The 27941-nt window shown below is 39.5% G+C and overlaps 1 protein-coding gene across 3 annotated transcripts in view; it reads left to right on the forward strand.

The window, feature by feature from the left end:
- The first annotated feature begins 132 nt into the window (after positions 1-132).
- Positions 133-27941, forward strand: part of SKIC3 (SKI3 subunit of superkiller complex) — a 51913-nt gene continuing 24104 nt past the window's right edge. For 2 of the 3 annotated variants that reach the window (XM_061479059.1, XM_061479061.1), the window contains exons 1-25: positions 133-386; positions 1872-1939; positions 2393-2487; positions 2983-3126; positions 4167-4258; positions 4691-4766; positions 6720-6860; positions 9797-9895; positions 9986-10094; positions 11867-12007; positions 13516-13617; positions 15994-16127; positions 16781-16867; positions 16957-17060; positions 17169-17295; positions 18595-18774; positions 19563-19687; positions 20093-20346; positions 23473-23575; positions 24072-24248; positions 25198-25342; positions 25499-25577; positions 25706-25767; positions 25889-25945; positions 27034-27102. In XM_061479059.1, coding sequence (XP_061335043.1) covers positions 2398-2487; positions 2983-3126; positions 4167-4258; positions 4691-4766; positions 6720-6860; positions 9797-9895; positions 9986-10094; positions 11867-12007; positions 13516-13617; positions 15994-16127; positions 16781-16867; positions 16957-17060; positions 17169-17295; positions 18595-18774; positions 19563-19687; positions 20093-20346; positions 23473-23575; positions 24072-24248; positions 25198-25342; positions 25499-25577; positions 25706-25767; positions 25889-25945; positions 27034-27102 — 2697 coding nt within the window. In that variant the 5' untranslated portion in view covers positions 133-386; positions 1872-1939; positions 2393-2397. Of the gene's footprint in view, positions 387-1871; positions 1940-2385; positions 2488-2982; positions 3127-4166; positions 4259-4690; positions 4767-6719; positions 6861-9796; positions 9896-9985; positions 10095-11866; positions 12008-13515; positions 13618-15993; positions 16128-16780; positions 16868-16956; positions 17061-17168; positions 17296-18594; positions 18775-19562; positions 19688-20092; positions 20347-23472; positions 23576-24071; positions 24249-25197; positions 25343-25498; positions 25578-25705; positions 25768-25888; positions 25946-27033; positions 27103-27941 lie in introns of all 3 variants that reach the window. The other variant, XM_061479060.1, reaches the window with a different exon arrangement.

Genomic DNA, 27941 nt, shown 5'->3' on the forward strand with positions numbered 1-27941 from the left:
AAACTACATCTCCCACAATGCACGAAGCAAAATGGCGGCTAAGGGGGGCAAGTCTCTGCCCTGACGCCAGGGCGTATGCGCCGGGGCAGTGGTTGTGACCTGTCCCGTCGCGGCTCGGCTCGCCTTGGCTTGCTGCGGCCCGGTCTGTGGCGGGGGAGCCGGCCGTGCTCGGTGGGTCCGCCTGCGCTGTGTCACTTCTCCCCGCGGGCCTCCGCTGTAGGTACGAGCTGGGGAGCCGAGCGGGTGTTCGCTGACGTGGGGCCTACTTTCTCTCTAGGTGAAACGGAACCTAGGCTCGGAAATGTCGGCGGAGGGGATGTCTGTGGTGGTTGAGGCGCCTTTGCCCTCTTAGGAAGCAGATTTATCTGTAGGAGCTGCTGGGCAGTGTAAGTTTAACTTTTTTTTTATTTTATTTTTTTTAGACTCTTGGGGGAATCATTGAAATCCACTCTCTTCCTGTGTCCTTTCACTACTAATTTATTTCTAGGCCCTTCACCTATTCTTTATCTCTTGCCTTTTAGATGTGAAAAGGCCTTTTTGTGTTTCAGCTTGTTCCTGTTCCTGTTTCTCTCAGTGCCTGCACCGTTGGTGTTGTTTCTCAGCCTCCTCCCATTTAGGCAGTGTTGACTCTAGAATCATAGAATGGTTTCGGTTGAAAAGGAGCTTAAGATCTTACAGTTCTAACCCCTTGCCGTGGGCAAGGACACCCTGATAGACCAGGTTGCTCCAACCTGTCCTTGAACACTGCCAGGGAAGGGGCAGCCACAGCTTCTCTGGGCAGCCGGTGCCAGCACCTCATCACCTTACGGGTAAGAACTTCTGCTTGATATCTAACCTGAACTTCCCCTGTTTTAGTTTAAACCCATTACCCCTTGTCCTGTCACTACAGTCCCTAATGAAGAGTCCCTCCCCAGCATCCCTATAGGCCTCCTTCAGATACTGGAAGGCTGCTATGAGGTCTCCATGCAGCCTTCTCTTCTCCAGGCTTAACAGCCCCAACTTTCTCAGCCTGTCTTCACACAGGAGGTGCTCCAGTCCCCTGATCATTCTCGTAGCCCCCTTATGGACTTTCTCCAACAGCTCCATGTCCTTGTTATGTTGAGGAAACCAGAACCTCACATAGTACTCCAAGTGAAGTCTCATGAGAACAGAGTAGAGGGGCAGGATCACCTCCTTTTACCTGCTGGTGATGCTCCTTTTGATGCAGCCCAGCACATGGAGGGTTTCTGGGCTCAATCTCCCACAGAAGCTGGGTCATGTTAAGCTTCTCCTCAGCCAGCACCTCCAAGTCCTTCTCCACAGGCTGCTCTGCATCAGTTCTCCACCCAGCCTGTAGCTGTGCCTGGGATTTCCCAGACTCAGGTGTAAGACCTTTCACTTGGCCTTGTTGAACTTCATGAGGTTGGCGTTGGCCACCTCACAAGCGTGTCAAGGTCCCTCTGGATGTCTCTTCCCTCTGTCATATCAACCAAACCACGCAGCTTGATGTTATTGGCAGACTTGCTGAGGGCACACTCAATCCCACTGTCCATGTCGCCAGTAGAGATGTTGAACAGGATTGTTTCCAACACTGACCCCTGAGGGGCACCACTTGTTACCCATCTCCAGTTGGACATTGAGTCATTGACCTCAGCTCTCTGCATGCAGCCATTCAGCCAATTCCTTATCCACCAGGTGGTCCATCCATCAAATTGATGTCTCTCCAATTTAGAGACAAGGATGTTGTGTGGGACGTTGGTGTTTCTGAAATTTGTTTGAGGCAAAATATTTAACTGTATACATCAGAATAATACATAATCATTTCAGACTTCCAGAGCATGAAGCCTCTTTGCTGTGTCCTTAAATGTTTTTATTCTTTCTCACTTTTACAGCCATAGTGAGAAGGAGGGTCTGCCATAAGTGTGTGAAGGGAGGAGAGCATTGTGGACCACACCTAAAGGTAGGTGACAGCCTAGCCACAGTGCTGCTGTATGTAACGCCCAAGAAAAACTCTTAGGATCCTTAGGAACCCCTTACTGACTTAATCCTGTGCTGGAGCTGAATGCAAATAACTAATTTGTAAGTAACTAATGGCACGTCCCTGGCAGCATTAAAGGCCAGGTTGGACAGGGCTTGGAGGAATATGGTCTTGTGGAAGGTGTCCCTGCCTAAGGTACTGAGGTTGAAACTAGGTGATCTTTAAGGTCCTTCCAGCCCAAACCATTCTGTGATTCTATGAATTTTAAGCATATTACCTGTTTCGGCTGTTTTTAGTGCTGAATCCATTTTGGCACACTGCAGCATATTCCTGTGTTCTGAATGCTCTCTATGTAATTATAGTGGGATATAACCAACATTTTGAGTTCAGTATATCTTTCTGAAAGAAATGATTATATATATTTTTACTTAATAGCCACAATGTCAAATAAGGAGGTGAAGGCAGCATTAAAGAGTGCTAGAGAAGCAATACGAAATAAAGAATATAAAGAAGCCTTAAAACATTGCAAGGTAACTAACTTTTTTATTTGGAAGGTAATATTTTATGCATGTTTGCCTTGCTGTTCCCATATCCCTACAGCTGTGTAGTAATGCAGAGTGTGGAGTACCATATTGGTATAATAGTTGAGATTGATTTTTCAAGTCTAACTCCACTGATCATTCATGTTTGTTGCCCACATGTAAGCTTTTATTCTCCTTGCTTTTGCATTTGCTTATATGTGACAATAAGAACATTAATTCTAAAATGATAGAGATAAAAAATTTCTAAATTACACCTTGACAGGAGTGCTTTAATTGCTGAGCTCCAGATGTTTTTCCTACAGTTCAGATAAGAAATATTGTCTGATATGAAAAGCTGAAGTTATTAATCCTAGCCTTTTTCTAAAAATTATTTCTAGTATTAAGTTGTTGAATAATTCACCCAACTGTAATGATAAAACTCAATACATGGATCTATAAGATGCATTTCATTCATCAGTTTCACTTAAAATTGTATATTTCTAGGCAGTCTTGAAGCAAGAAAAAAATAACTACAATGCTTGGGTATTTATTGGCGTGGCAGCTGCTGAGTTAGAACAGCCTGATCAGGCCAAAGGAGCATATAAGAAGGCTGTTGAGCTTGAACCGAACCAGTTACTGGCATGGCAGGTACTGACTGTCCAGACTAACTTTTTCTTTGCCTGAAAACTGTCACTATGGAGTTAAATATTGCAACAAAGCAGAGTTGAGACTTGTACTGTGTCTTCTTCGATTCTGCTGAAGCTTTGGAGTAGCTGAGGTTTGTATTGTTTCTGTGTTCAAAGTTAAGTCATGAGTGCCTACATAGCCTGTATGTCAGGGTAAGTTTCAATTTCAGCATATTTAAGATTTTATTTCTTGTGTACACTAGTTAGCAGTGAAGCATGAAAGGGAGAACATAAATTGAAACAGTACAGTAAATTCATCCATGCTTAGGAGTTTCCATGTGTCTAGCTCAAGGAAAATTTAACAATGCTCTCATAGGCAAGAAAATGTTTTTTCTATTAACATATTTTTCCAGCTTCCAGCATCGAGTGGTTTGTTACTGAATTTTGTTATTGTTTAAAAACAATACTATACATTTAAAGTAGCTGTGTGCTGGGTGGTGTATTCATGACAACCAGTAACAGTGTATAGTTACAGTGTACAAGTATGTTGTTTGGAGACTTGTGAAGCATAAAATTGTACATTAAGTCTATCTCTGATACCAACAATTGATACTTTTTGAAGATAGGTTCTTAGTACTTTTAATATAAATACCTTTTTAAAGCATAACCATTGGTGCAGTATTTCAAGGCATATTGAAATTTCCTTACTTTTGCAATCAGATTCTGGCTTTTTGTTACTATGCAAGATAGTATGATACTTGGACATACATCTTTTATCACGTGACAGTTTGCTTTGTATATTGTCTGTTACATAGACAACATTATGTAGCATATGCAAGTTTCAAGTATTTGTTGGTATTAGTTAAGAAAGTGAGGAAAACTTAGTAGATTCAAAAGGCTTTACAGAGGTATCAGCATAGATTCTGCTCAGAGATTATGATTTTAATACTTGACCCCATTGAAGGCATTGAGTAACTTTCGTAGGCAGAACTCTTGCAGTGTTCTCATAATACAACCGTTGACAGAAAATCTTACTTACATTTCAAATATTTTTTTCTAAAGGGATTAGCAAATTTATATGAGAAATCCAACCAAACAGATGTCAAAGAAGACTTAGCAGATGTTTACCAAAAGCTCTTGGAACTCTATGCAAGGTAAAAGATACTGAATACCATCAATTCAGTCTAAGATCTTCAATGAATACTGTTGCTGATACACAGGATAGAGTTGTTTTATTTTTAAAGCCTTGTAACATCTGTGCTTTCAGCACTTGTTACTAAAGTTGTCTGTACCTGTATAAGGTTTCTTAATCTTGTCCGTTCTGATAAGGCAAAAACTCTTGGAAAAATTGAACTTAAAGTCAGCTGTTGAGAAAATTCTGTTATACTATGTCCTCTCTCTAAACTTTCTGCATTGAAGCATTCAGCTCTCATAGTTCATTGTCTGCATTAGTAAGTAGGCTTATTTTTGTCTGCTTTAAGATGACAGAATGTATGTCATCTGGTTTATATAGGTGCACTTCAAAACAAATGTAACTCTCAGCTGGAAAACTTAGCTTGTTTGTGTGGGATTTTCTTCCTTTCTAGTGGTGACAAGCAGAAATGGTGTGATGTATGTACCAAGCTTGTAGAGCTATATCATCAAGAAAAAAAATACTTAGAGGTAGGTTGAGTAATTTTGCTTTCTCTCTTCAAACATGGAATTTCCATTTAATCAGAACTAACTACTTTTCATCAGGGAATCCCCATTTTTTTTTTTTTTGCAGCCACAGACCAGTTAAGATTTCCTTGTGGCCCACAGTCAGGAAGAGCTGATTTTAATTGTATTGCTTTCTTTTTCACTGCGTAAGACATGAATGCAATCCATTAAGCTGACAAAATTTGACAAAGAATGTATAGTATACAGGCTGAAATGGTAGAACATCGTTCTTCTGTTTTATTTCTAGAAGTCAGGCATTATCCCAAATACACTTTTACGTGTGTAAGTTGGGTGTCCTTTGCCTAGCTTGGCTAGTTCTAGGTATCTGATTAGCCTTTCACTGGTGTGGTGATCCCTTCCTAGATTATTCCTGATACTTAATGACAGAGGGTAAGGTGGAATTTCTACACAACCTGAACTTGATTACCTGTGCATTATGTACTGCAGTCCATGTACAGCAATAACGACATGCAAAGCTACTCCAGGACAGGCCACCCAACACTCTAGAAATCCATGTCAGCATGACCATTGCAGAAATAGTCTTGTTGGTTTAATGCTAGATGGAGCTGTTGAATGTCTGAACAGTTCAACAGTAGCATTGCCTGTAGCTTCTCGAGTAACTTCATGTTTTAAGCCCACAGGTAACTTAGAACCATGCAGCCGCTCACTCATTCCTCTCCTTCCCTCAGCTCTTGGAGGAGAATCAAAAGAATGTAATGCCTATGGATTGAGATAAGAACAGTCTGGTTACTAAGGTGCAATACAGAACTACTACTACTACAACCAATAATAATAATGATAAGGGAAATAATATAAAACTAAAAAGGGAAAGGAAAACAAAAACCCAATAAACACAAGTGGTGCACAATACAATTGCTCACTGCCCACTGTCTGATCCCTAGCTCAACCCGAGAAGTGATCTGGGCCTTCTGGGTGACTCCCCTCAGTTTATATACTGGGCATGATGTGCTGTGGTATGAAATGCCCCTTTGGCTAGTTTGGGTTAGGTGTCCTGTCTCTGCTTCCTCTTGACTTGTGCCCCGCCTCGCTGGCAGAATAGGAGAGACTGAAAAGTTCTTGATCAGGGTAAGCATTTCTTAACAACTCAAACATCAGTGCATTACCTCAGGCTAAAGTCTGAGCATTGTTCTCAGACTAAGGTTGAAACAGAGCACTTCACCAGCTACTGAGAAGGAGAAAAATACCTGTTACAGCTGAACCCAGGACAAGTAATCAGCATAAGTTTTAGGATACGTATATTTGCTGTTCAGTCTTTCCTTACTCATTAAGAAGGTTGATTTCTTACAAGCTGGTGCATGGTTTTACTCCAAGTCATCTCCTCTCCTTTTCTCCAACAGTGGAAAATGAAAACTTTCACATATAACTTAGCATCAGACTCAAGACTATTAATTGGCTCCAAAGCCTCTTCGTATACTAGTTTCTGAAACTAAACACAATGCTAGTAGTTTAGCATATGAAGGCAGACTTGCTCTGTGTTCAACAGGAAATCGCAAATTAGGCATCAGAGTCCTGTTGCCTCTTTCTCAGTTCTGTTATTTTTTCCACGGTGGAATTTCAACATGGACTGCTGCTGTAGATCCGACAAAACTTCCATGTCAGAGTTTATCAGATGACTGTTTAGGTGTGTTTTTACTGTTATTTCCTCCAGGAACCAGAGTGAGAATTCATGCTCTTGATGTAGACTCTCTTATTTACTGGACCTTAGAATGTGGACCGCAATAGGTACCACCTACTGCTTTGGGTATATGTTTTAATCAGAAAGCTGGTAAATCTGGGTCCTTACTTTCAGTGTTACTCTGTTGCCAACCCTAGGGTGGAATTGTTGACAGTACTTAGAAAGCTTGTATCAGGCCCCCAGGACTTTGAAGTGTGACAGCATGGTTCATTTGTTGACAGGTGGCTGAAACATGGCAGAAACTAATAAACATGAAGCAAAAGGAAGGTGCAGAAAATACAGAGCTTCATCAGCTTTGGAAAAGGATGATCCAGTTACTGAAAGACAGTACACAGTACCAGGATAAGAAGACTGAGCAGTTGGTAATGTTTATTGTTTCCACTCATCTAGATACATCATGTGTATAGTGCAGCTAGACCAAGCAGAGACTTAAAAATGGTGCAAATCTTGTGACTGTTTCACTGATTTTCAGTAGTACTAAACTTCTCGGAAAAAGGGGTGGTTTTACCTTCTGACAGAAACAGGATGTAGCAGCCTGAGGTAGGCCTTAGGTGGAATAAGGTGCCTAAATCCAAGGAATTGTCCTGGAGCTCCTTCATTAACTGCCTCTTGCATTCCGCAGGAGCCCACCCAGCCATTCTGTCACTCCTCAGCTGGACAGGGGAGAGAAAATATGATGAAAGGCTTGTGAGTATATCTAAAGGCAGAGAGAGATCACTCACCACTTACCTTCATGGGCAAAACAGTCTTGTCTTGGGGAAATTATTACCAATCAAAATCAGAGTAGGCAAATGAGAAATAAACCCAAAACATAAAAAGCCTTCTTCCCACCCCTCCTTTCTACTTCAAGGCTACAATTTCATTCACAAATTCCCTACCTCCCGCCACAGTGGCACAGGGTGATCGGGAATGGGAATTGTGGTCAGTTCATCACTCGCAGTCTCTGCTGCTCCTTCCTCCTCAAGGGAGGACTCCTCATACTGTTCCCCTGTTCCACTGTGGGGTCCCTCCCACAGGAGACAGCCTTCCACCAATTTCTCCAAAATTGGTCCTTCCCACAGGATGCAGCTCTTCACAAACTTCCAGTGAGGGTCCCCTCCAGGGTGCAGCCCTTCAGGAGCAGAGACAGTGCCAGTGTGGGTCCCCCACGAGGTCACAGGTCCTGCCACCAAACCTGCTCCACTGGGGGCTCCTTTCTCCATGGGGCCACAGGTCCTGCCAGGAGCCTACTCCAGCATGGGCTTTCCATTGGGTCATAGCCTCCTTCAGGCCTCCCCCTACTCTGGCATGGGGTCCTCCCTAGGCTGCAGATGGATATCTGATCTACCCCAGTCTGCACCATGGGCTGCAGGGGAATGAATCTCTGCTCTGGCGCCTGGAACACCTCCTCTCTCCTTCCTCACTGACCTTTGGGTCCACAGGCCTGCTGCTCTCACACATTCTCACTCCTCTTTCTGGCTGCAGTTGCACACACAGTTTTTCCATCTTTGCAAATATGTTATCTCAGAGGTGCTACCTCTGAAGTGACTGAAGTCACAGTCTTGGCCTTGGCCAGCAGTGGGTCCGTCTTGGTGCTGCCTGCCCTGGGGCCATCAGACATGGGGGAAGCTTCTGGCAGCTTTTCACAGAAGCTACCCATGTAGTCCCCCCTCACCTCCTTGCTACCAAAACCTTGCCATGTAAACCCAATACAGGCATTCTTCGGAGGAAGAAACTGCCTCCTACTTTACTCATGGGTGGAAGAGGTAGCACAGATTTTCAGTTTCTTCATACCCTGTCCTTATCCTAAATAGCAATGCTTTAATTTAAATTTTCTTCTTTCCTGTAGATTTTAAGATAGCGTAGAAGAATGTCAAAGCTAATTGGAGCAAACAGGATGATTATCATGACTTATACTGATCCTGTGTTCTCTATGGCCAAAGTTAATTTAGTTTTATCTGATTTAACTGTTCTTGCAAGATGAGCCTTCTTCAATAGATAGGGTAGAATTCCTATTGCAAATCTGGTTAAAGAATTAAAAGAGGTTAAAGAATTAAACTGAATTAATTTCAGACACCAGAGAATTGAATCTGGATCTCTGCTTTTTGAGAAGGAAAACACTTTGACTTACTGGCTGTTATATATATATTTGATTTAGATAGCTGTGATATGAGCAGTGCAGTCAGCACTGCTTTCTTTTTGGGGAAAGAAATTGAGAAAAAGTTGCATAAATAAGAGGATTGGCATTCCTGTGCAAATTTGCAGTTCATTTTACTGCAGTTTTGAGTAAAGCACCAGAAACTGGAAGGATGTGGCATTGAAGGCAGCATCCTGTTCAGTATTTCACTTATGACAAGCTGTGGTCAACTTTTTGTTTAGCTTGCTTGTTTGGCAGCCTGCAGTCTACAGTGCCCATGTTCATTAGTATGTAGGAGTCAAGAAATAAAAGACTACTTTCTAAACTAGAGCAGGGGGAAGGGATAACAGCTAGCCGTAGAGGATAGTAACCTATGTTTTGTGGTACCAAAGTCTTTGTTTTTCTAGTAGAAGGTGTCCTTGCCTGTGGTAGGGGGTTGGAACTAGATGAGCTTAAGGTCCCTTCCAACCCAAACCATTCTATGGTTCTATGATTATCTTTTTTTAAGTGGGATTAGGTATGAAGAAGAACCTATGTTCTTGCAAATTTTGACTTCCTTATACCAGTCTTATATTATGAAACAGTATATTACTGCCCCGTCTTGTACTAAACAGTGTGCTTTGGATCATATTTGAGTACTACTTCAGAATAAAGATTTGTGACTTCCTCTGCTCACAGTACTAGTGTAAACATAATAAGTAAGATACAGATAATAACATGTAACTGTCCACCTAACTATGGGAGGGCTGGAAGTCCTGTCCTTCAAGGAGCGGCTTAGGACTCTGAGTTAATCTCCTTTGGACAAAATGAGGCTGAGGTGTGACCTCATTGCTCTCTGCAGCTTCCTGAGCAGGGGTTGTGGAGAGGGAGGTGCTGATCTCTTCTCCCTGGGATCCAGGAACAGGAGATGTGGGAATATTTCAAAGCTGCAGCAGGGGAGGCTCAGACTGGACATGAGAGAGCATTTTTTTACCAAGAAGGAGTTCAGACCCTGGAACAGGATTGTCAGTGTTTGAGGGGCATTTGAGCAATGCCTTTAATAACATGTTAAATTTTGATCAGCTCTGAAGTGGTTAGTAGTTCATCTAGATGGACTGTATGATTGTTGCGAGACCATTCCAACTGAAATATTCTGGTCTATGGGTCACTATTTGTTGCACTCATAGTTATTTCTTGTTTCAGCTTGTGACTGCATTTGAACACGCTCTGAAGTCTTTTGATACTATTCCTGGTGAAGACCACCAAAACCTTTACAAGGACTTCATTCAGTGCTTGTCAAAAGTAAGGGTATCTGTCTTCCTCAGTGAGCAGATGTAATATTTTACTTCTAATAATTCACAGAAATAACTATTAATTTTGTTCCTTTTCAAGTTTTCTCATGAAGCAGCTAGGTTGGAAAAAGCCTGTAATGATATGATGGCTTTGTATCCTTCTCTGAGTTATCCTTTAGAAGCACTTTGCTTGCATTTTGTTCAGTCAGGTGAGTAGGATGGATTTATACAGTTTTGGGGCTTAAATTATTTTATAGCTTTGTGACAATCTTTTTACAAGTTTTTACCCTACTTTTGTATTATATTTCTGCCTGTCTAGTAAGTGAAAGGTGTTTGTTTCTGTGATTTTTGTATTTCCTAGCTCTGTAACTAAGTGGTGACTGTAAATGGGAAAAAAATATATGTGAATTAAGTCCAATTCTGGCAATGTACAGTCGCAAAGAAAGAATGCCTTACAAAACCCTGAAGCGGTCTGTCTGAATAAATGGTTAGCTGTCTTCAGCTTAGAAGAGGCAATTGGGAATGTTAACTGGTGCTCTAAGACTGAGGACAGGCTATACTTAGTGTATTCTTGACACAGAAAATCTCTCTTGGCAAAAAAAAAATCAAACCTGTGTGAAACTTCCTTCAAAAGAATACCTGGTGAATAGGGAATAAACAGACCTGTGTAAATATTTTCTTTTACACAGAGAAGGAGAATCTATGAGAAAACAAAACACAACATGTTCAGTAGTGCAGGGATCTGAAAGTATACAACTGTTATTTTCAGTAGGTCACTAAACAACAGTGTGATAGTATTGGGCAGTTTCTCAGCATTTTCGAAGGTAACTGCCGAATTTTTGTCTTTTCATTTTATTGTTTAAGGCATCAGAATTTGGTTTTAATTCTTTTTAAAACAAGGAAAGAAAATGGAGGACAAGCCCCCTCTGGTTTATGTAAAGAGAAGTACAGCTTTCACCTTAGGTAGAAAAATGCCTTTTCCAGTTTTGAAGGTAGGCTTCATGGAATAATATAGCAATGTAAAACAAGAGGGAGTTTTTCACTTTGATTGGAAAGGATAAAGGCAAATGGGGCCTGGCCCCTCATTTCCATATAAGAATACTTTATGTTTCAGAGAAGCATGAAGAAACTGATTTCCAAAAAAATGAAGGATCTGGTTGGCACAGTTCTTATATACCAATGTTCTGACAACATCTCACCATCCCACAGCCATCTTAGGGTGGGAAGAATAATGTTTTAGTTTTAGTAAAGCTATTTATATCTGTGTCATTCCAACCATGTCATAGTTCTCTGTGTCCCAAACTTGTGGGCTTGTAACTCAGATGCATTATTAGTCACCTTTACCAGATATAAATCAAAGGCAAGTGAATCCATAATTTTAAGAAGAAAATAGTTCAAACACTGTTGCTGCAAGTCACAATGGTTGCTTTAAGCAAGGACAGCCAAGTCTACAATCACAACTAAACACAAGCATAAGAAGTTAGTAGCATCATTTAAAATTAAGCAAATGCATTAAATGATGTGGTTCACAGCAAGGCTGTTTCAGCAAGCTTATCACAGTGAATTTGTAGGCCTGCTCTGGAAGGAAATTAATATATAAGTGGTCAATTTTGACATGGGTGTTTAGCTGGGCTTATGTGAAAAGATGATGAAGAAATTAGTTTTTATTAATGAAGGGAGTATACCTGTAGTAATTTTAACACAAATGCTTAGAAATTCAGGTTTCAGACTCAAAGTGTATTTTGTTTGGTGCTACTGGCTGTTTAAATTACTGCATATTTTTGGGGTTTATTTTGGGAGTGGAGGGTAGTACCTTTGGAAAAAAATCATTTAATTAATTTGTTACTTTAAGCTCAAAGGATAAGGGTGTTATTGATGTAGATAAAGTATGCTGTGGTTTGTGGTTTTGTTGGGTGGTTTTGAGTTTGTTGTTTTTTTTTTATCTAAAACTCTTATGAAATACTTTTTTTTGTGAAACCAGGTACTTTGTCAGAAGAGGCCCTGTGCTGTTTTTCTAGGCTTTTGGAGATGGACCCAAGTAATGGTCTAAGCATTATTGGTTTTGGTGTAAAAAGCCTCCAAGAAAAGAAATACAAGGAGGCTGTTAAGAGTCTTACTGAAGGTAAATATTTAATAAAGCAGTATAAGTACTCTGTAACTTAAACACCAGCTAGTTTTATGCTGGATATTTTGGGAATCTCATGCTTCCATAGTACTTTGCCCGTTCCAAGATCAGGTGGATTTTAAAAGAATACTCATCACTTTCTCTGAGCATTGAATATTTTTTAAATATGGCTTTAAGTCTAACATCTCTGAAGTCTGTCATTGCTGTTGTAGTCAGCTTCGTAGTATTTTCACGTGGTCAACTGTAAACTTTGTTTCTAATGTGACTGTTATTGGGGAAATACCTAGATGAAGCAGAAAATACAGCAGTAACAATTAATGAAGGAATGTGGAATTTGTGAAGTAAAACATAATGCAGTTTCTCTAATCTAGTTACTGCATTTCTATATCTGAACAAAGATGACTTCTCTTTAAAGTTACATCATTTGAAGAAGTAGTCTCCATTTTCAACTGTGCCAGTCAGGGAGTATTCAAAGCAGTTTACTGAGAAAGCTGGGCAAATAAACATTTGGGACCTAAGTAGTTATGAGTCAGTCAGGCTATGCTGTGATATCCTGCATCCTTTCACCTAGGTTTAGAATAAGATTGTTTCTGAAATCTGATTTCGGAATATTCTACAGTGTTCTATGGTAACTTGCCCACAGTGAAACAGTATGTCTTACCTAAAATCTAAAATAAAAATTTCATGTGCTCAAGAGGGAAAAAGTCTTCCATGGAAAGCAAATTCTCCTGGCTTAAATTGCCTTTGGATGTTTTGACAAAAATATACATCCTAGTTTTGGCAAAAGGTTCATCTCCCAAATAATTTTATTTCTTTATTTTTACTTTTACATGTAATACTCTGCTTATGAAGGTGAGAATGCAAAGGGAAGGCTCTTGATATAATATTGTAAATGGATAAAATTTGGAGACGGTGTCATTCCCACTAAGCCAAGTATTTGCATTTTAGGCATTGAATCTTCAAGGCATTATTTAATGGTAATATATATGTGTCTCAGAAGACTCAAATACAGTTATATTACTGAATCTTCAATTAAGGCAGGTTTATTAGAAAGTTTTAGTCAAATACTCTTGTCAATATTTTTTTGCTGTCTTGAAGTTCTGTATGCCTTTTCTGGTTTCTAGTAAAATCCATATAATATACAGGCTGCTGATGTTCATGTCTAATCAAAGTGAAGGATTTTTTTTATTTTTGAAACAAAAGTTACCTTAAACCAGTGTTGTATATTTCCTTGCTTTTTGCCATTTTTTTGTCTGCATATGTAAGTTTGTATGCAAAATGAAGTTTAACAGAAGCTAACATACTTCTTAGTCATTGCCTTACTGCATGAAACCCCATATGTCTAATGCAGTTTAAAATAAGACTCAAATTTAAAATTAACTGCATGTCTTCTTATCTGATTGATAATATGTTTTGATGGCATTATATGGTATTATAGCATCTTCAGTGTTTTTGCAGCCTTAAACAATTTTTTTTTAGTGCCTTGTTAAAACTTCTTTTATTAGGTTTGCAGAAGACAAGCCAGTGTCCAGCAGCATGGCATTATTTGGCAGATGCACAGATGAAACTTCACAAACACAGAGATGCTGTCCTGTCCTGCAATCAAGGTAGCTTTTCACTAGCTAAAGAGTAACTGCAGGGGTACACCACTTCATATAGTGTGGCCAAGTGTGGCCTTTGCATGGTAGATTTGAGTAGATAGTGTAGTCCTCTGCTTTGTGCAGTTTTATGGCTTGTGCTGGTGTCCCCTGCTTCTCTTGGTTTACAACAGCTGGAAAGCATCTTGTGCTGCTCAGCAAAAGAGACAAAACTTGGCTGATCAGGACCAGAGATCTGTCTGACGCTTAATATTTAGAAGGTTTGCATGTTCTGATGTGCCTCTTCAGCTGGTGGTTGACCAACTCCACCAAACTGCAGATAATTGCCTGAAACACTTGAGAACTGAAGCACTGGAACAGATTGCCAAGAGAAGCTGTGACTGCCCCGTCCCTGGAAGTGTTTAAGGCCAGGCTGGACAAGCCTTGGGGCAGTCTGGTCTAGTGGAAGGTGTCCCTGCCTGTGGTAGAGGCTTGGAACTAAATGAGCTTTAAGGTCCCTTCCAACACAAACCATTCTGTGATTCTACAGATCCACAAGGCTAGGTGTCACAAAATTTTAGGCTGGTAGATTCCATATTTAGACCTGAAATACAAGATTTTAATAAATTAATGTAAAATGGAGAATGTTGCAGAATTGCACCTTAAGAAACCTCACGGAATGTAAATCTTCATCCGTGCTAGCTGGGAATGAGGGCAGTTATTATGATCTACACAATGCGTATCGTGTCTACATAGAGCCATTATTTGATGGTTATAAATAAAGGGCAGCTGAAGTGGACTTTTTTCTGGCAGAGAAAAATGCAATTAAAAACTTCTCATGAAAGACTTGAATGGTAAAAGTATGCAGACCTGACTAAACAGCCATGGGAAATGATTAAAAGCAAGGAAAAGTACTTGCCAGCAAGGGAGATTCAAAAGGCCTATGAACTTGGGCAAAGGAAATGTGAAAACAGAGCGAAGTAGGTAAAAAGAAATTTATTGCCAAAAAAATGAAAATGAAGTTATTCTTTTCCCATCTGTGTTCATCATGGAAGAGCTGAGGGTGAATTCTACACCGTGATCCTTCTTTTCAGAGGATTAATCAAACAACTTGTCTGTGATTATAGCATTAATAAAAGTTGCTATAAAACAAGACAGGAAAAATTAGCATTAAGGAACTAATTGCTCCAAGCCCCATCCAACCTGGCCTTGAACACTGCAAGGGATGGGGCAGCCACAGCTTCTCTGGACAACCTGTGCCAGAACCTCACCAACATCACAGGGAAGAACTTCTGCCTAAGATCTCATCTCAATCTCCCCTCTGTCAAGCTAAAGCCATTCCCCCTTGTCCTGTCCCTCCAGGTCCTTGTCAAAAGCCCCTCTCCAGGTTTCCTGTAGCCCGTTTAGGCACTGGAAGCTGCTGTAAGATCTGTCCAGAGCCTTCTCTTCTCCAGACTGAACAAGCCCAGATCTCTCAGCCTATTTCCAAAGCAGAGCTGCTTTAGCCCTCACAGAATTTCTGTGGTCTCCTCTGAGTTCACTCTTAACAGCTCCATGACCCTCTTGTGCTGTTGCCCCAGAGCTGGGCATGACACTGCAGGGGGGAATGCTCACACTACTGGGAATGAAGCCCAGCATACAGTTGGCACAACAAGCTAACAAATAAAAAGAACAAACAATTTTGTTTCTCAATGCAAGGTATAAATTAATCTGCGCCTTACTAAAAGATGCTGTTGATGCAGATAGTTTCCTTCAGTCCAAAGAATGTGTGGGAAGTCTGAGAGAATTCTGGGGAGGCATTGCTTTATGTTTGGCCTTTCTTACTGGCTGTATCAAGTCAGACAAAAATTCATCATATGTGAAGATAGATACAGTTAGATATAGTCAGAATATTGGTGCCTCTGGAGAATGCCAAAGCACAACACAGATGCCCTAGTTCTCTGAGGTGAGATTATTCTGTGTATTTGGGAAATAGTCAATACTGTGTAGAAAGGTACAGAATTACCTTTGCACAAAGGTTAAATCACTTGTTTCAGTAATAATTTTTCTTTAGACAATGAAGTGAAAAACAACTTGTCTATTGAAAGGTGATTGTTTCTTCAGAACATAGCTCAGAAAAAAGTAGCTTTCCACTTATATGGCCAGCAGGTAGTAAGCAAACAGTCTCTCCAAGTTTCTGAAGGGACCTTTCTAAAATTGATTTAACTTCTAAACTTGAATGGATAGAAATTTCGCAGCATGATTTCTTCATCATGGGGGACAGCAGTCAAAAACTGGTTCTATTTGGTGGTGTTCTATTTGGGTGAAATACTGCAATTATCAAGATTTAAAAGATACTGGGAGCAGTGGTGCTCTTCGTAGTTTCTTTTTCTGTTTTCACTTGATGAAACTTTTCTCTTGATACAGCTCTCAGGGCTCTTGGAACATCTGAGGGCCCTAGTCTTCAGTGGAAGAACCTCATACTCCAGTTGAAAGCAGAGGCTTTGATTAAAATAGGTGATGCTAGTGCTGCAGAAGAAGCCATTAAAGCAATTGAGCAGGTATTTTCATTAATTAAAATGCATATACATTTTTTTTTAAAGTGATATCATCTTTTTGTAGTAAAAACTCAGGCTGTGTATTTCTCGCCTTGCCTCCTTTCTACATTCTGTATGATTAAGACAGCTCCTAGCAATTACGGTGTAATCCAAACACTCCTTCCTTCTCTGTTGTTTTAGTCTTCTCTACATCTGCTTTTGACTCACAATTCTAATTCTAGAAGCTGTCACTTTTGACCCTGTCTGGTCTTGCTCAGTGCTGCTGGGTTCTTGCTAGTTGTATGGCTGTTGCTCACTGTAATCTGAATTATTTTTGTAATCCTACTCCCTGCATCCTTCATTCACTTGTCCTTACTCATGAACAAGAGCATATTACTTTAAGATCAAACAGCTAAGCTTTAAGCAGACTTTGCTTCCCCTCTTTTTTTATCACAGTGTCATTATTGGCTGTTTAGTCTTGGGTACCTTTGTCCTTGCTCTCTACAGTCTTCTCCCTGTTCTTCATAAAAATTATTGGAAGGCTTCTCAAGGGTATTCTGTCTGTTTTTTTTTTTTTTTTTTTTTGTATTTATCTTCATGCAGTCTGTGTTTGACGTGTTTGATTTCTTAATCTGTTGAGAGAATAACTTGGTTGTGTCTATTACTTGTTTTTCTAGATTGTGGATGCAAACAGTGATCCAGTGGTTTTAGCTATCAGTGCTCAGGCTTACCTAAAGAAAGGTTTAATGGATCAAGCTTCAAAGGTTAGTGCTGTATTGTCATTCCTGTAAGCTAAGTGAAATTCTTGTTCTCATAGAGGAAATAACTAGGGAAGAATGACATTCTTTTGCAGATTTCACAAGAGCTTTTGTTGTCCCACCCTGACCTGGCTGAGTCCCATGCTCTAGAGGGTTTCATCCATTATTCCCAAAAGAACTATGAACAGGCAGAAAGAAGGTAGACTCTTTTTCTTTCTTCTAGTAGGGATATGTCAGGGGAGGACTGAAAATACTGTTGTGCACTTTCGAGAACTTGTCTGATCTGTCTTCTGTTTCTTTTGCTTAGTTTTCTAAATGCTATTGAAAGAAAGGCTGAAACTGCAGAGTATCATCAGTACCTGGGGCTCACGTACTGGTTCATGAGTGATGACACAAGAAAAGACAAAGGAAAAGCACTCACTCAGTTCTTGAAGGTAAAGGCTACTTTATTCGTGTAGGATTAGTGTTTTCCTGTACGAGAAATCAAATACGGAAAATACACTGATTAGAATGACAGACTTGAACATTTTTATCCCTGCCCATGGCAGGGAGTTTGGAACTTGAACTTTAAGGTCCCTTCCAACCCAAACCTTTCAGTGATTCTATGACTCTACTTGTTAAAATTTACAAGCCTCCAGAGCCTGTAAACCAAGTTCATGTGTGCCAAAGGCATTTGAGAAAGCTGCGCGATTCCCTGGAATCGCCCTGCTTTTGTTTTCCTCTATTTGCCTATTTCTTGAGGCCTTTGATTTAGCCAGAGATAGTGGCGATTCTCTAAGTCTTCTTTTCTTGATGGAAGTGGAGGCCTCTAGATAACCAGTGTAGATCTTTGAAGATGTTTTGAAATCGGAAGGGCAAAATTCAGATTGGAAAAAAAGTGAGGCAGGAAAAATGGTGAGAATGGTGTTAGAGTTCCAGTGTCTATCCATAGAAGTAATTCTGCAGAACGTAGTTTATGAACTGTACCTGATCTTTGGGGTTTTGGTGCTTGTGGCTTTTTCTCTGAACATAGTTAAGAATGTGAATCCAAAAGATTTAGTCTGGCATCTTTATTTGGAATGTGGAAGTATACAGAGGAAGACTCTAGACATGTGTGTGTATGTATATGCGTGTATGCATATATATATAATATGTATACAAACATACGTACATAAAACTCACCATATAAAATCATGATAGGTATTGGCAACTCAAATCGTTGCCTACTGTTTGCACTTCAGTAGCAGTAGGGTATACTGGAGAATGTAGTTGAATTGAACAATAATTTTGGTACTAGACTACTTTCAGTGAGGGTTTTTTTATTATTATTGTTCAAGTTGTTTTCAGCTGCTTGGGTCTCTGGCTTTCTTAAATATAAATTAATCTGCCAAGTATCTAAAAAGGAACTTAAACTTTAGAGAAGTCTGGAGATAATTGTCGTGTAATATGGTAAGAGTATCAACATAGTGGTTGAAATGGAGCAGAATATGAAATGACAGGAAGGAATTGTTTTCTCCTAGCACAACTAACTTATTAGTAGTTCATGTACAAAATGCTTTGTATCATGAGGTTTGTAGCAGATTCTGCAAATATTTAAAGCTCGGGTAATCACTGAAATCGTAAAGTTTGACTTCTCATACATATCACAGAAGGAGCTTAAATAAATTGATACCCAGATTGAACAATAGCTGTACCTGTCCATTAGCATAATCCTTTAAAATGCTGGTTTACACTGTGTTCATATTTCCTTACAGGCTGCAAAACTGGACAGCTACTTGGGAAGTGTCTTTCGTTATTTAGGTAACTACTACAGAGACATTGCTGGAGACAAAAGTAGAGCTCGTGGTTGCTATAAAAAGGCTTTTGAACTGGATGGAACCGATGAGGAATCTGGAACAGGAGCTGTAGACTTAAGTGTGGAACTTGGAGACATGGTATTGTAACATACAGGGCCCTGGATTACTGCTGTTTCATTTTTCTGTTAATTCTGTTCTTTGAGGAATTGCTTCATGTTTCCCTCGTATTTGAGAATAAGTTCTGAAAACAGATGTTCTGTCATTGCTTAGCAGCTTTCATAGTTGGACCTGCTTAATTTTTATGCTTCAATTCCAAATTAAATCTATCTGAGGGTAGGGGAGCCAAGCATAGCATGGTGGTCATCACTTACATGATTTAGATGAAGGATTTTTTCAGTAGGGAACATGAAGACTTAAGTTTTCTTTTCATGTTCAACTTGCACCACTTCTTCTCTCTGTCTTCCACCTTCCTGCTTTCAGGAAAAGCGTATAAATTGAAAAATGTTTTTTATATGGCATTATGTAAAAAATTCTTAGCCTGTGATATTATAGAGGAAGAAAACAACCCATATTTTGTGGATGTTGTTTGAACATCTGGAAAGTACCTAAGCATCTGACTTGCTGCAAATACTTATATCCTTTTCTAGTTTAAAAATAAATCATGGTTTCTACAAAACTGCGGGAAGCTTCCATCTATTTGCAAAGACAAGTACGTAAGAAATAATCACATCTTTAGATGTGATAATATTCTCCTGTAATCTGCCACTCAGCCTTTAAGAAGCTTCTGTAACAGTTCTTCATAACAGTAATCAACAGGTTGGACAGCTTAATAATTTGCTGGATTAAGAGTATTCTTCTCTAAGAAGAACTTTGTTCTTTACTGCTATACATGTTTACTAACCTGGCATATTTTGGTGCTTTGTTAGGACACTGCTTTGTCAGTCCTGAATGAGGTAACTGAAAGAGCAAGTCCTGGTACAGCAAAATGGGCCTGGCTTCATCGTGGACTTTACTACCTGAGAACTGATCAGCCGTCACAAGCAGTGGCTGAGTAAGAGAACCTGTGGTTGATTGGTTTAAGTAATTTTCTATAAGCCCCAATAAAAAAGGCTTTGATCTAGCAAAGTTTGGAAGTAAGTTAGCTGACTATAGGGTGGATTGTACTAAACAATGGGAAATGGGTCTGAGCACGCTGTGTCTATCTTCAGTTTCAGAATTGGCACAGTGTAGTGTTTTCACCATGGCAGTGTTCTGTACTAACAAGTCTAGTCACAGGCATAGACAAACGTGGTGTAGCACTGAATAATGAGTGAAGAATAAGTACAGTGTTTATATAATGTGCTCTGAAGATGAAAACACTGCTGTGCTGTGTTTATATAATACAAGGAAATAATTTGTTTATATTAACTTGTATTAACTTTTTATTTAAGCAAGTTAATATCTTGATTATCTTCAGTTTGCAGGCAGCTGTCAGGGCTGATCCGAAGGATTCCAACTGCTGGGAGTCTCTAGGGGAGGCTTATTTGAACAGAGGTAGCTATTCAACAGCTCTAAAATCCTTCAGGAAAGCAAGTGAGCTGAACCCAGGGCTTGTGTACAGCGTTTACAAAGCTGCAGCAGTTGAGCAGATTCTAGGCAAATATGAAAATGCTGTAGCAACCTATCAGCAAATTTTAAAGGATAAAGAAGATTATGTGCCTGCGCTGAAAGGTAAGATGTCTGAATTTGAAATTGTTAACTTTTTCTCTGTCTACACACTGTAGTGCTTTGTTTTGTGGAGAGGTTCTTGGTGTATTGAGGTTTTCCTGCATGAAAGGATTAGAGTTGGGATTTTGGGTAGGTAGAGCATTGTGATCCCCCACATGAAAGCTAGTGTGCAGTGGTCTGCAAATGTCTGGAGAGCTCTTAAATCATGATGGATGGGTGTGACTTTTTTTTTTTTTTCCAAGCAAGTATGAAAAGTTCTTATTCCTGTGTAGCTACCAGGCCAGATGGGTAGAAGAATTGAAGATAGATAGATGAAGCCAGCTAATGGTGCTGTAGTTTTACCTACACAGTCAGATGCTGGCTCAACAGGCCACAGAATCAGGCTGCCGTTTCAAAGAGGTGTGTTTGTACTAATTTTCTGCTGCTCCTGACCATGTGTTCCTCACTTTTTTTTGTTAGCCCTGGTGATTCAGACACCTCTGAGCTCCTTCAAGTGATGAACAGTATCAGTAAAATATACCAAGAGGTCTCACAAGTGTTAGAGGTGGCATTAGAGGTCTTTGGTATATAGCTGGGAGCAGAGAGAAAGAGAACTGTAACTCCATTCCGGTGTTAGAACTGTGATTCTTAAGATACATGATACTGGGAATGTATAACGTTTTGGTAGCCACTGAGTAACTGGTTCACATTCTCCCTGGCCCTAGTATTCAGTCATTCTCGCTCCATACATCCATCTGAAATAGACGCTGTTTGCTGCTTGGTACCAGCATGAATTTTTAGGTTAGAAAGTATTCTTTCCTTGTGCATAAGGCCTTTTGATTTTGGGGTGAATGTAGGCTGGTTCTTGTAAGACTAAGTCAGAATTGTTGGGTTACTATTCCAACGGTAAACATATTACTGGAAAGGGGTACAAGGTGGTTGCACCTCTTCCTATATAAATTTGTCACTTGGAATTTGCCAGACTAAAGTGACATGGCAAAAGCTCCATGATGGAGTTCAAGAGTATTGGTGATAGAGAGTTTGTCTAGTTGTTGGGTAAGAAGGCAACACCTGACTGCAGAAGCAGTTTGCAGAGGTGTTGTATAGAAATGTGTGTGTGTGTGTGTGTACATGGGTTTTCTGGTTTCTGTAGGTGACTGCTGACAGCATTACCTAGAATAAAATGCTTAGACAGGATGTAAGCACATGATATCAATGTTTCCTCCCCTATAGTTGCCTCTACACTTATCTTGTTTTCTTGTATCTTCTAAATTTTCTCTCATAATCCCTCTCATCCTAATCTCTGATATATTAGCTCCAGACCCTCCTGTGAGCCTCCAGTCTTTGCCTTCTTAGGACTGTTTAATGTTTAGTCTGGTGTGCTATCTTTTGTGGGCCTTCTAAAAATTCTTTGAAACATACATCAGTGTTTTTTCGGTTCTTTTCTGATCCATTTAGATGGATTCAGTTTTGGAATAGAGTTGTTGGAAGCATAGTCTAGAAGGTGAAAAAATAACTATGCTGATGTTACTTGAATACATCATCTTGATGTATTTTATTTTTGTGTTACTAAATGGTATGTTTATTCTGCCTGTGCTCCAGTGTATCTTTTACTGTATAACCTCAGGGAATGAGATCAATTTTGGTTTTAGAATACATTGCTTCTTGACATCTCAGAAGCTCATGATCTTGGGATGTCTTCTGTGGTCAAAACAAATACTTGTGAGGGGGAGATAAGATCTTGCAAAACATGACTGCATGATGAATAGCTTGGGTTTAGGTAGAGGGTGTGATGGCATGAGGAAGGTAGCTTCAGAACTGTGAAAATAATACTGAGAATGAATGGTGGTTGTACCATGACTTACTGCCAGACAGAATCACTGCTGTGCCAGCAACAGTATAACTCAAGCAGTTAACTAGTTACCTCATCAGTTCCAAAATGCTAGAAATTGTGTCATTAAATGAAGTTCCTTTTTAACAGTTGCCTTTATTTGCATACCTGGTGGCCTTGCTGGACGCTGTGTGCCTACCAAGCTACTCTTTCCTCCTCAGCAGGAAAGGGAGAAAAGAAGATGGAAAAAAACAGTGGGTCAAAAGAAAGGCTGTTTAATAAAGCAAAAGCAAAGGCCACACACAGAAACAAAGGGGAGCAAAAGTTTTATTCTACTCATCAGTGAGTGATGTCCTGCCACTTCCAGGAAAGCAGAGCTTCAGTGCGCATAGTGGTTTCTACCTAAGACAAATACTGTAATAATGAATGTGTAGTGTCCCCCCACCCCACTGTCACTCCCATCCTTTCCCCGTAGCTTTTTTTGCTGAGCAGACATTATATGGTCTGGAATATCCCTTTGGCCAGTTGGGGTCAGTTGTCCTGGCTGTGTCCCCGCTCAAGATCTTGCCTACCCCTACTGGTGGGGGGAAGGGATGTTGTAGAGGCAGCCTTGATGCTGGTGGAGCACTGCTCAGCAGCAAACAAAGCACTAGTGTGTTATCAGCACCCTGCTAGCTATCAATACACAGTGCAGCACTATGAGGGCTGCTGTAAGGAAATTAACTACATCCCAGCTTGACTCCATACATCATATGAAGTAAATTCTTACATAAATAGGATTAAATAATGTTGGTTTCAAGTCTTCTTCTAAGAAGACTTTCCCTTTAGCCTATTGTAACATTGTTTCTTCTGTTTGTGTTTTGGAAATATTATTTAACTTGTGTCAACTGAAAATTGGTGTATTTGTCCAAGACTTCTCAGTGCAGAGCAGATTTCTCTGGAGGGGTTTTCTGAATGTTTGAGGAGAAACCCAAAGCTTAAATGCTATGGGGTTTATGCTTTATTTAGTTTATTTTATAGTAATAATTTTAGTATATTTTATTTGGTTTATTAAATAGTAATTTAATAAACCAAATAGTTTATTTGGTTTATTTTAATATCCAAGTTATTCTACAGTTCACACTTGACAGGGTAGATTAAAAGCAAGGTCTGTATTGTGGGCACTTTGGGTCTTTTGAATTTGGCATTACCTGTGCAGGCTATAAATCTTTATACCAAGCAGAACACTGAGCAGGCTTCCATCCTTCCACCCCACCTCCTTTATCAAGCAGATCATAAAAACGTCACTTTTCATAGAGGATATTTTCTTTTATTTTCAGGACTTGGTGAATGCTATCTGAGCTTGGCAAGATCAGCCCTTGATAACTTTTTTGATAGAAAGGCTATGGATTGCATAGAGCGGGCTCTTGAATTTTTTACAAGGTTAGTACTAAATACTCAGTCATTTAATATCCACTGGGATAATAGGTTGACAGGCAGAAGAATAAGAGTTATGTATCTTAGGACTTCCAGTAAACTAAAACAAATAGACCAGGCTTCTAATCTGAAAGCAAGGATGTGGTTATTGGAAATGGTTTTAATAATACATTCTGGACTTAGGCCTGAAATGCTGAAGTGGGTATAGTCAGCTTACATGTTGACAGATAATGAATAATTTGCAGAACTGACACTAAGTCCCAACAAACTTGGGATATATTGGCATTTTGTAGGGGCTTTTTTGTTTGTTTTTGATCTTTTAGACCCGTAAGTTGAATAGGGAGAAAACAATAAAAAAAAAAAAGAAAAAAAAAGAAAGACAAACAGCTCGTTGATTAAACAAACATTAGAGTCTGTGCTGAAGTGGTAAACTTTCTTTCAGCAAAGTATATTGAGGTGTCTGAATGTGTGTTGTTGGGGGTTTCTGTATCATTAATTACAGGGCAACAAAGCAACGTCCTGATGTATCTTGCCTCTGGAAACTGCTTGGAGATACCTGTACTAGCATGCATGTTATTTCACCAGCTAAAGTGAATGTTCAAGTTCTAGGATCCCTTCTGGGTAAAAATGCAGCCACACAGAGGCTGAAGAAAAGTGAGCTGCTTGTACTGGGAGGAAGGTAATGTTTTTTTTATTATATCAGGCTTCTATGCATCTTGAGATTGTATAGATTCTCAAGTGTTCTAGACCATTTCTAGAAAATGAAAGACATGCTGATCTGCCAACACCTGCATATTGAGCGAAGATTAATGAGGTGGTAAATAGAGTCTCATGCTTCTTCCAAATTACCTTACTCGTTTCAGAGTATATTTCCAGGATTGCCACAGTGGCTCTCAACAATTCATCTAGCATCTGCTGTTCTCCTTGTTTCTGTCTCCAGAGCATGGCTACATGCTGCCTCTCGTTCAGTAAATTATACCTCTTCACATGGATTGGTTGCAGTAGTTGCTAACTAGTTCTCCCAGGACTACTAAAGTCCAAGATAATACTTTAAGCTTTCTGTCTGTATTTCTTTCTTACAAAAATGTCATTGATTTTTCTTCCCTACCGATGAGGTCTAGAATACATTGGAAGAGGGAAATCCTTGTTTCTGGCTCATGATGGTAGAAACTATTTTCTGTAGCCATCTTCTGTGACTCTCCCTCTGAGCTTTGTGCAGTTGGATGTGTAAGGCAGGAAATTCAGCTGATTTGTAAATCTCAGCCATGATATATGAAGTCAGATGCTTCCTGGGGGAAGTCTGATTAACTGTAAAAATGACTAGTGCTTGTTTTAAGTAAAAGCATACGTGCTGCAATTGACATAGTTTTCATTTAATGCACGTAAGTGGCTTCATATGTGGTGAGCACTACAGACTGCCTTTAGACCAGGAAAGATTCTCTGAAGGTATCTGCCTGACAGAAAATGGGTTAGTTGGTTGTTGCTTTCCATTCTTGTCTGCTTTTGTTTGTATTTATGCATGGTTGGTTGGTTTAGGTTTTTAAGCACTTCTTTGAATGTTTTCTCAGCCCTCTGCTCTTCATGCAGAAAGGCTTGGAATAATGCTTCTGTGATTCATATTTCTGTAGGTGTTATGGCAGAGCTTTAAAACTGATGCCTTTGCCTAGCATATGGTGTGATCTTGGAATAAATTATTATCGACAAGCAGAGCACCTCACAGCAGTGGGATCTGATATGAATGAGATCAGTGAACTTCTAGAGAAGTCTTTACAGGTATTGCCTGTTTTTCCCATTACATTCTTTAAAATTTAAATTGGTATTGGTGCTTGTCTGCATAATCTTTCTGTCCTCAATAAAACTTACATCTCTTCATAAAGTCTTAATTTTTGCTTTTCTAATGATGATAATCTGCATTTGATTTTCTTCCAGTGTCTCAAAAAAGCTGTGAGGCTTGACAGCAAAAATCATCTTTATTGGAATGCACTTGGTGTGGTTGCTTCCTGTAGTGGTAAGTGTTCAGTGAAACCTCTAGCTCCATAATATCCTAAATTAGAAGGCAACTTAACTAATGGTGTTTATGGAATCAGCTAGATCTAGCTCTACTTTTTTCTTTTTTTTCTTTTTTTACCTCCCCAGCTATTGGGAATTATGCTCTTGCTCAACATTCGTTCATCAAATCTGTTCAAGCTGAGAAAATCGTAAGTGTTGTAGGCAGATGCCATCTGTTTCAAGTGGGCATTTAAAACTTTTCCCCTGATGCAGTGTTATGTTTGAATATAGTAATAATACATTGGTTTTAACTTCATTTCTTCTGTCTAGAATGTTGTTGCCTGGACCAACTTGGGGGTTTTGTATCTGACAACTGGAAATATTGAGGTAACTCTCTTCCCTATCCTCTTTTTTTTTTTTTTTTTTTTTGTTACCATTTTAATGGAGATTATGGGGGTAGGAGTGTGGGCAAACAGTGAAGAATGTCTCTCTCAGATGCAAAAAATGTACTGTCTTTGAAAGAAATTGGCACCTGTACCTCACTTGAGGCATGCAGATAAATTAGATGTTTGCTCTGGAAGGAAAATTCTCCTGAATTGGTAACGTTGCTTTTCAAGCAAATGGATAAAATGAAAAGTGTTTGGAAGAACTGAGAAATGGTTAGTCAAAGCAGTGCACACCAGGTTTGACCAGGAACTTTTAGCTGTAAGTCACAAACTGAACTTTAATTTTTTGCGTTTCCCACAGGTAGTTACTTCATGCTCATTGGCAGATTTATGATTTATTGTAATCCTGTGTAGCCTTCAGAGTTTCTTTGGAGAAAAATTATAGAACATCTTAAGTGAAGTCCAAATTTCTCATGCAGCTAAAACTATAAACAACCTATTTGCTGGTCAGAATTACCCAAGTTTTATGTAATTGAAGATGTGAAGGTCAGAATTCCTTTTAATAAAAATAACTTGATACTACAAGCTACTTACTGCTAAGACTACTAATGCTTGTGCCACACTGAGGGAGGAACTCTTAATATATGCAGTCCATAGAGCAAAGATAACTTGTAGGTGGTAACCAGTTCTACCATTTTGAAAATATAATTTTTTAACTCTTTGCGTGAAGGAAAAACAAATTTCCAAACCTGGATCCTCCAGGAGTCAGATGTTAAAATATTGATTGATCCAGGGGTTACTCTAGCTGCTGAACTATTTTGCTGTTATCAGAAGGAAGAACATTTGAAACGGAGGGGAACTTTTAATCTTGTAATGATTTTTTTAGGTTTTTTTTTAGTAAGGCTGACGTGGTTTGTTTCTCTAGGCAATGTATTGTTCTGTAGAGCACAATATATGTTTTTAGTAGTGACCTAATTGTGTATGTGAAATTTTTTCCAATATTACTGCATGTCAATACCTCTGTATATTCAGGAGTGCTGTGTTACTGTGACAGATAGGTCAATAGCTCTCTATTCTTTGGTTCTGCAGCAAGCTCATGAAGCCTTCAAGATAGCACAGTCTGTGGAGCCTTCTTACTTACTGTGTTGGGTTGGGCAGGTAAGGTGATAAATACTCATAAAACTGAACCTTTTTTTGGTCAAGGAGAAGACTTTGACTCCATCCTAATAATTGCTACTTAATCGTGTTCTTGAAAATAACACATTTTAAGTAAATGTGATTAAATGTTTACATTAAGGGAGCTTCTACCTTCCCTGAGAGTGGATGGGAACCTTTGTTTCCATAGTGGTAATACAATGGGAGCTACATTCATCAGGTACTTTATATAATGTTTTTCTGGCTGATGTTGTGAGTTCAGTGAGAAACTAGCTATTAAAAAAACAATCACTGTTTGCTGTTTGTGCTCTGAGGCTTTTTATTGAGCATTGCCACCAAAGCACCATCTTCATAACGTGCTAGATATTTCAGCTTCAGCTGTACCACTAGCTCATTATCTGGCGCCCGTTATCTCTCTTGTCAGCCCTGCTTTCTAACACCACTGTTTTTAGAAAGAGTATGTCTGTAATGTACCTGGGAGAAAAGCAGTTCTTATTTCCTGGGGAGTTACCTTCTCCTTACCAGTGAGGGTTGGATATGCTCCTGCCTATCCATGAATAGTTAGAAGAAGTACTTGCGACTCATACTTTTATGATCACTGTAGGTGTGCTTCATAATCCCATGCTGCTGACCTGCTAATGATATCTAATTGAAACTGGATTCTGGGGGAGAACCTAGCACCATTAGATGTCAAAATTCAGCTCCTGTCCAATGTTTTGAGTTGTGCTAAGAGACACAAAGTCTGTGTCCTAAAGAATGTGAAGTAGCAGCTGAAGACTGATTTTTCAAGTACTGATACATTGGAAACTGCTTGTGCAGTTTAATTGTATTTGGTTTATTCA

Source organism: Pezoporus flaviventris, unplaced genomic scaffold, assembly GCF_033815535.1.
Source record: "Pezoporus flaviventris isolate CSIRO_AGI_PZ_B2104156 unplaced genomic scaffold, CSIRO_AGI_Pfla_v1 ptg000141l, whole genome shotgun sequence".
Taxonomy (NCBI): domain Eukaryota; kingdom Metazoa; phylum Chordata; class Aves; order Psittaciformes; family Psittacidae; genus Pezoporus; species Pezoporus flaviventris.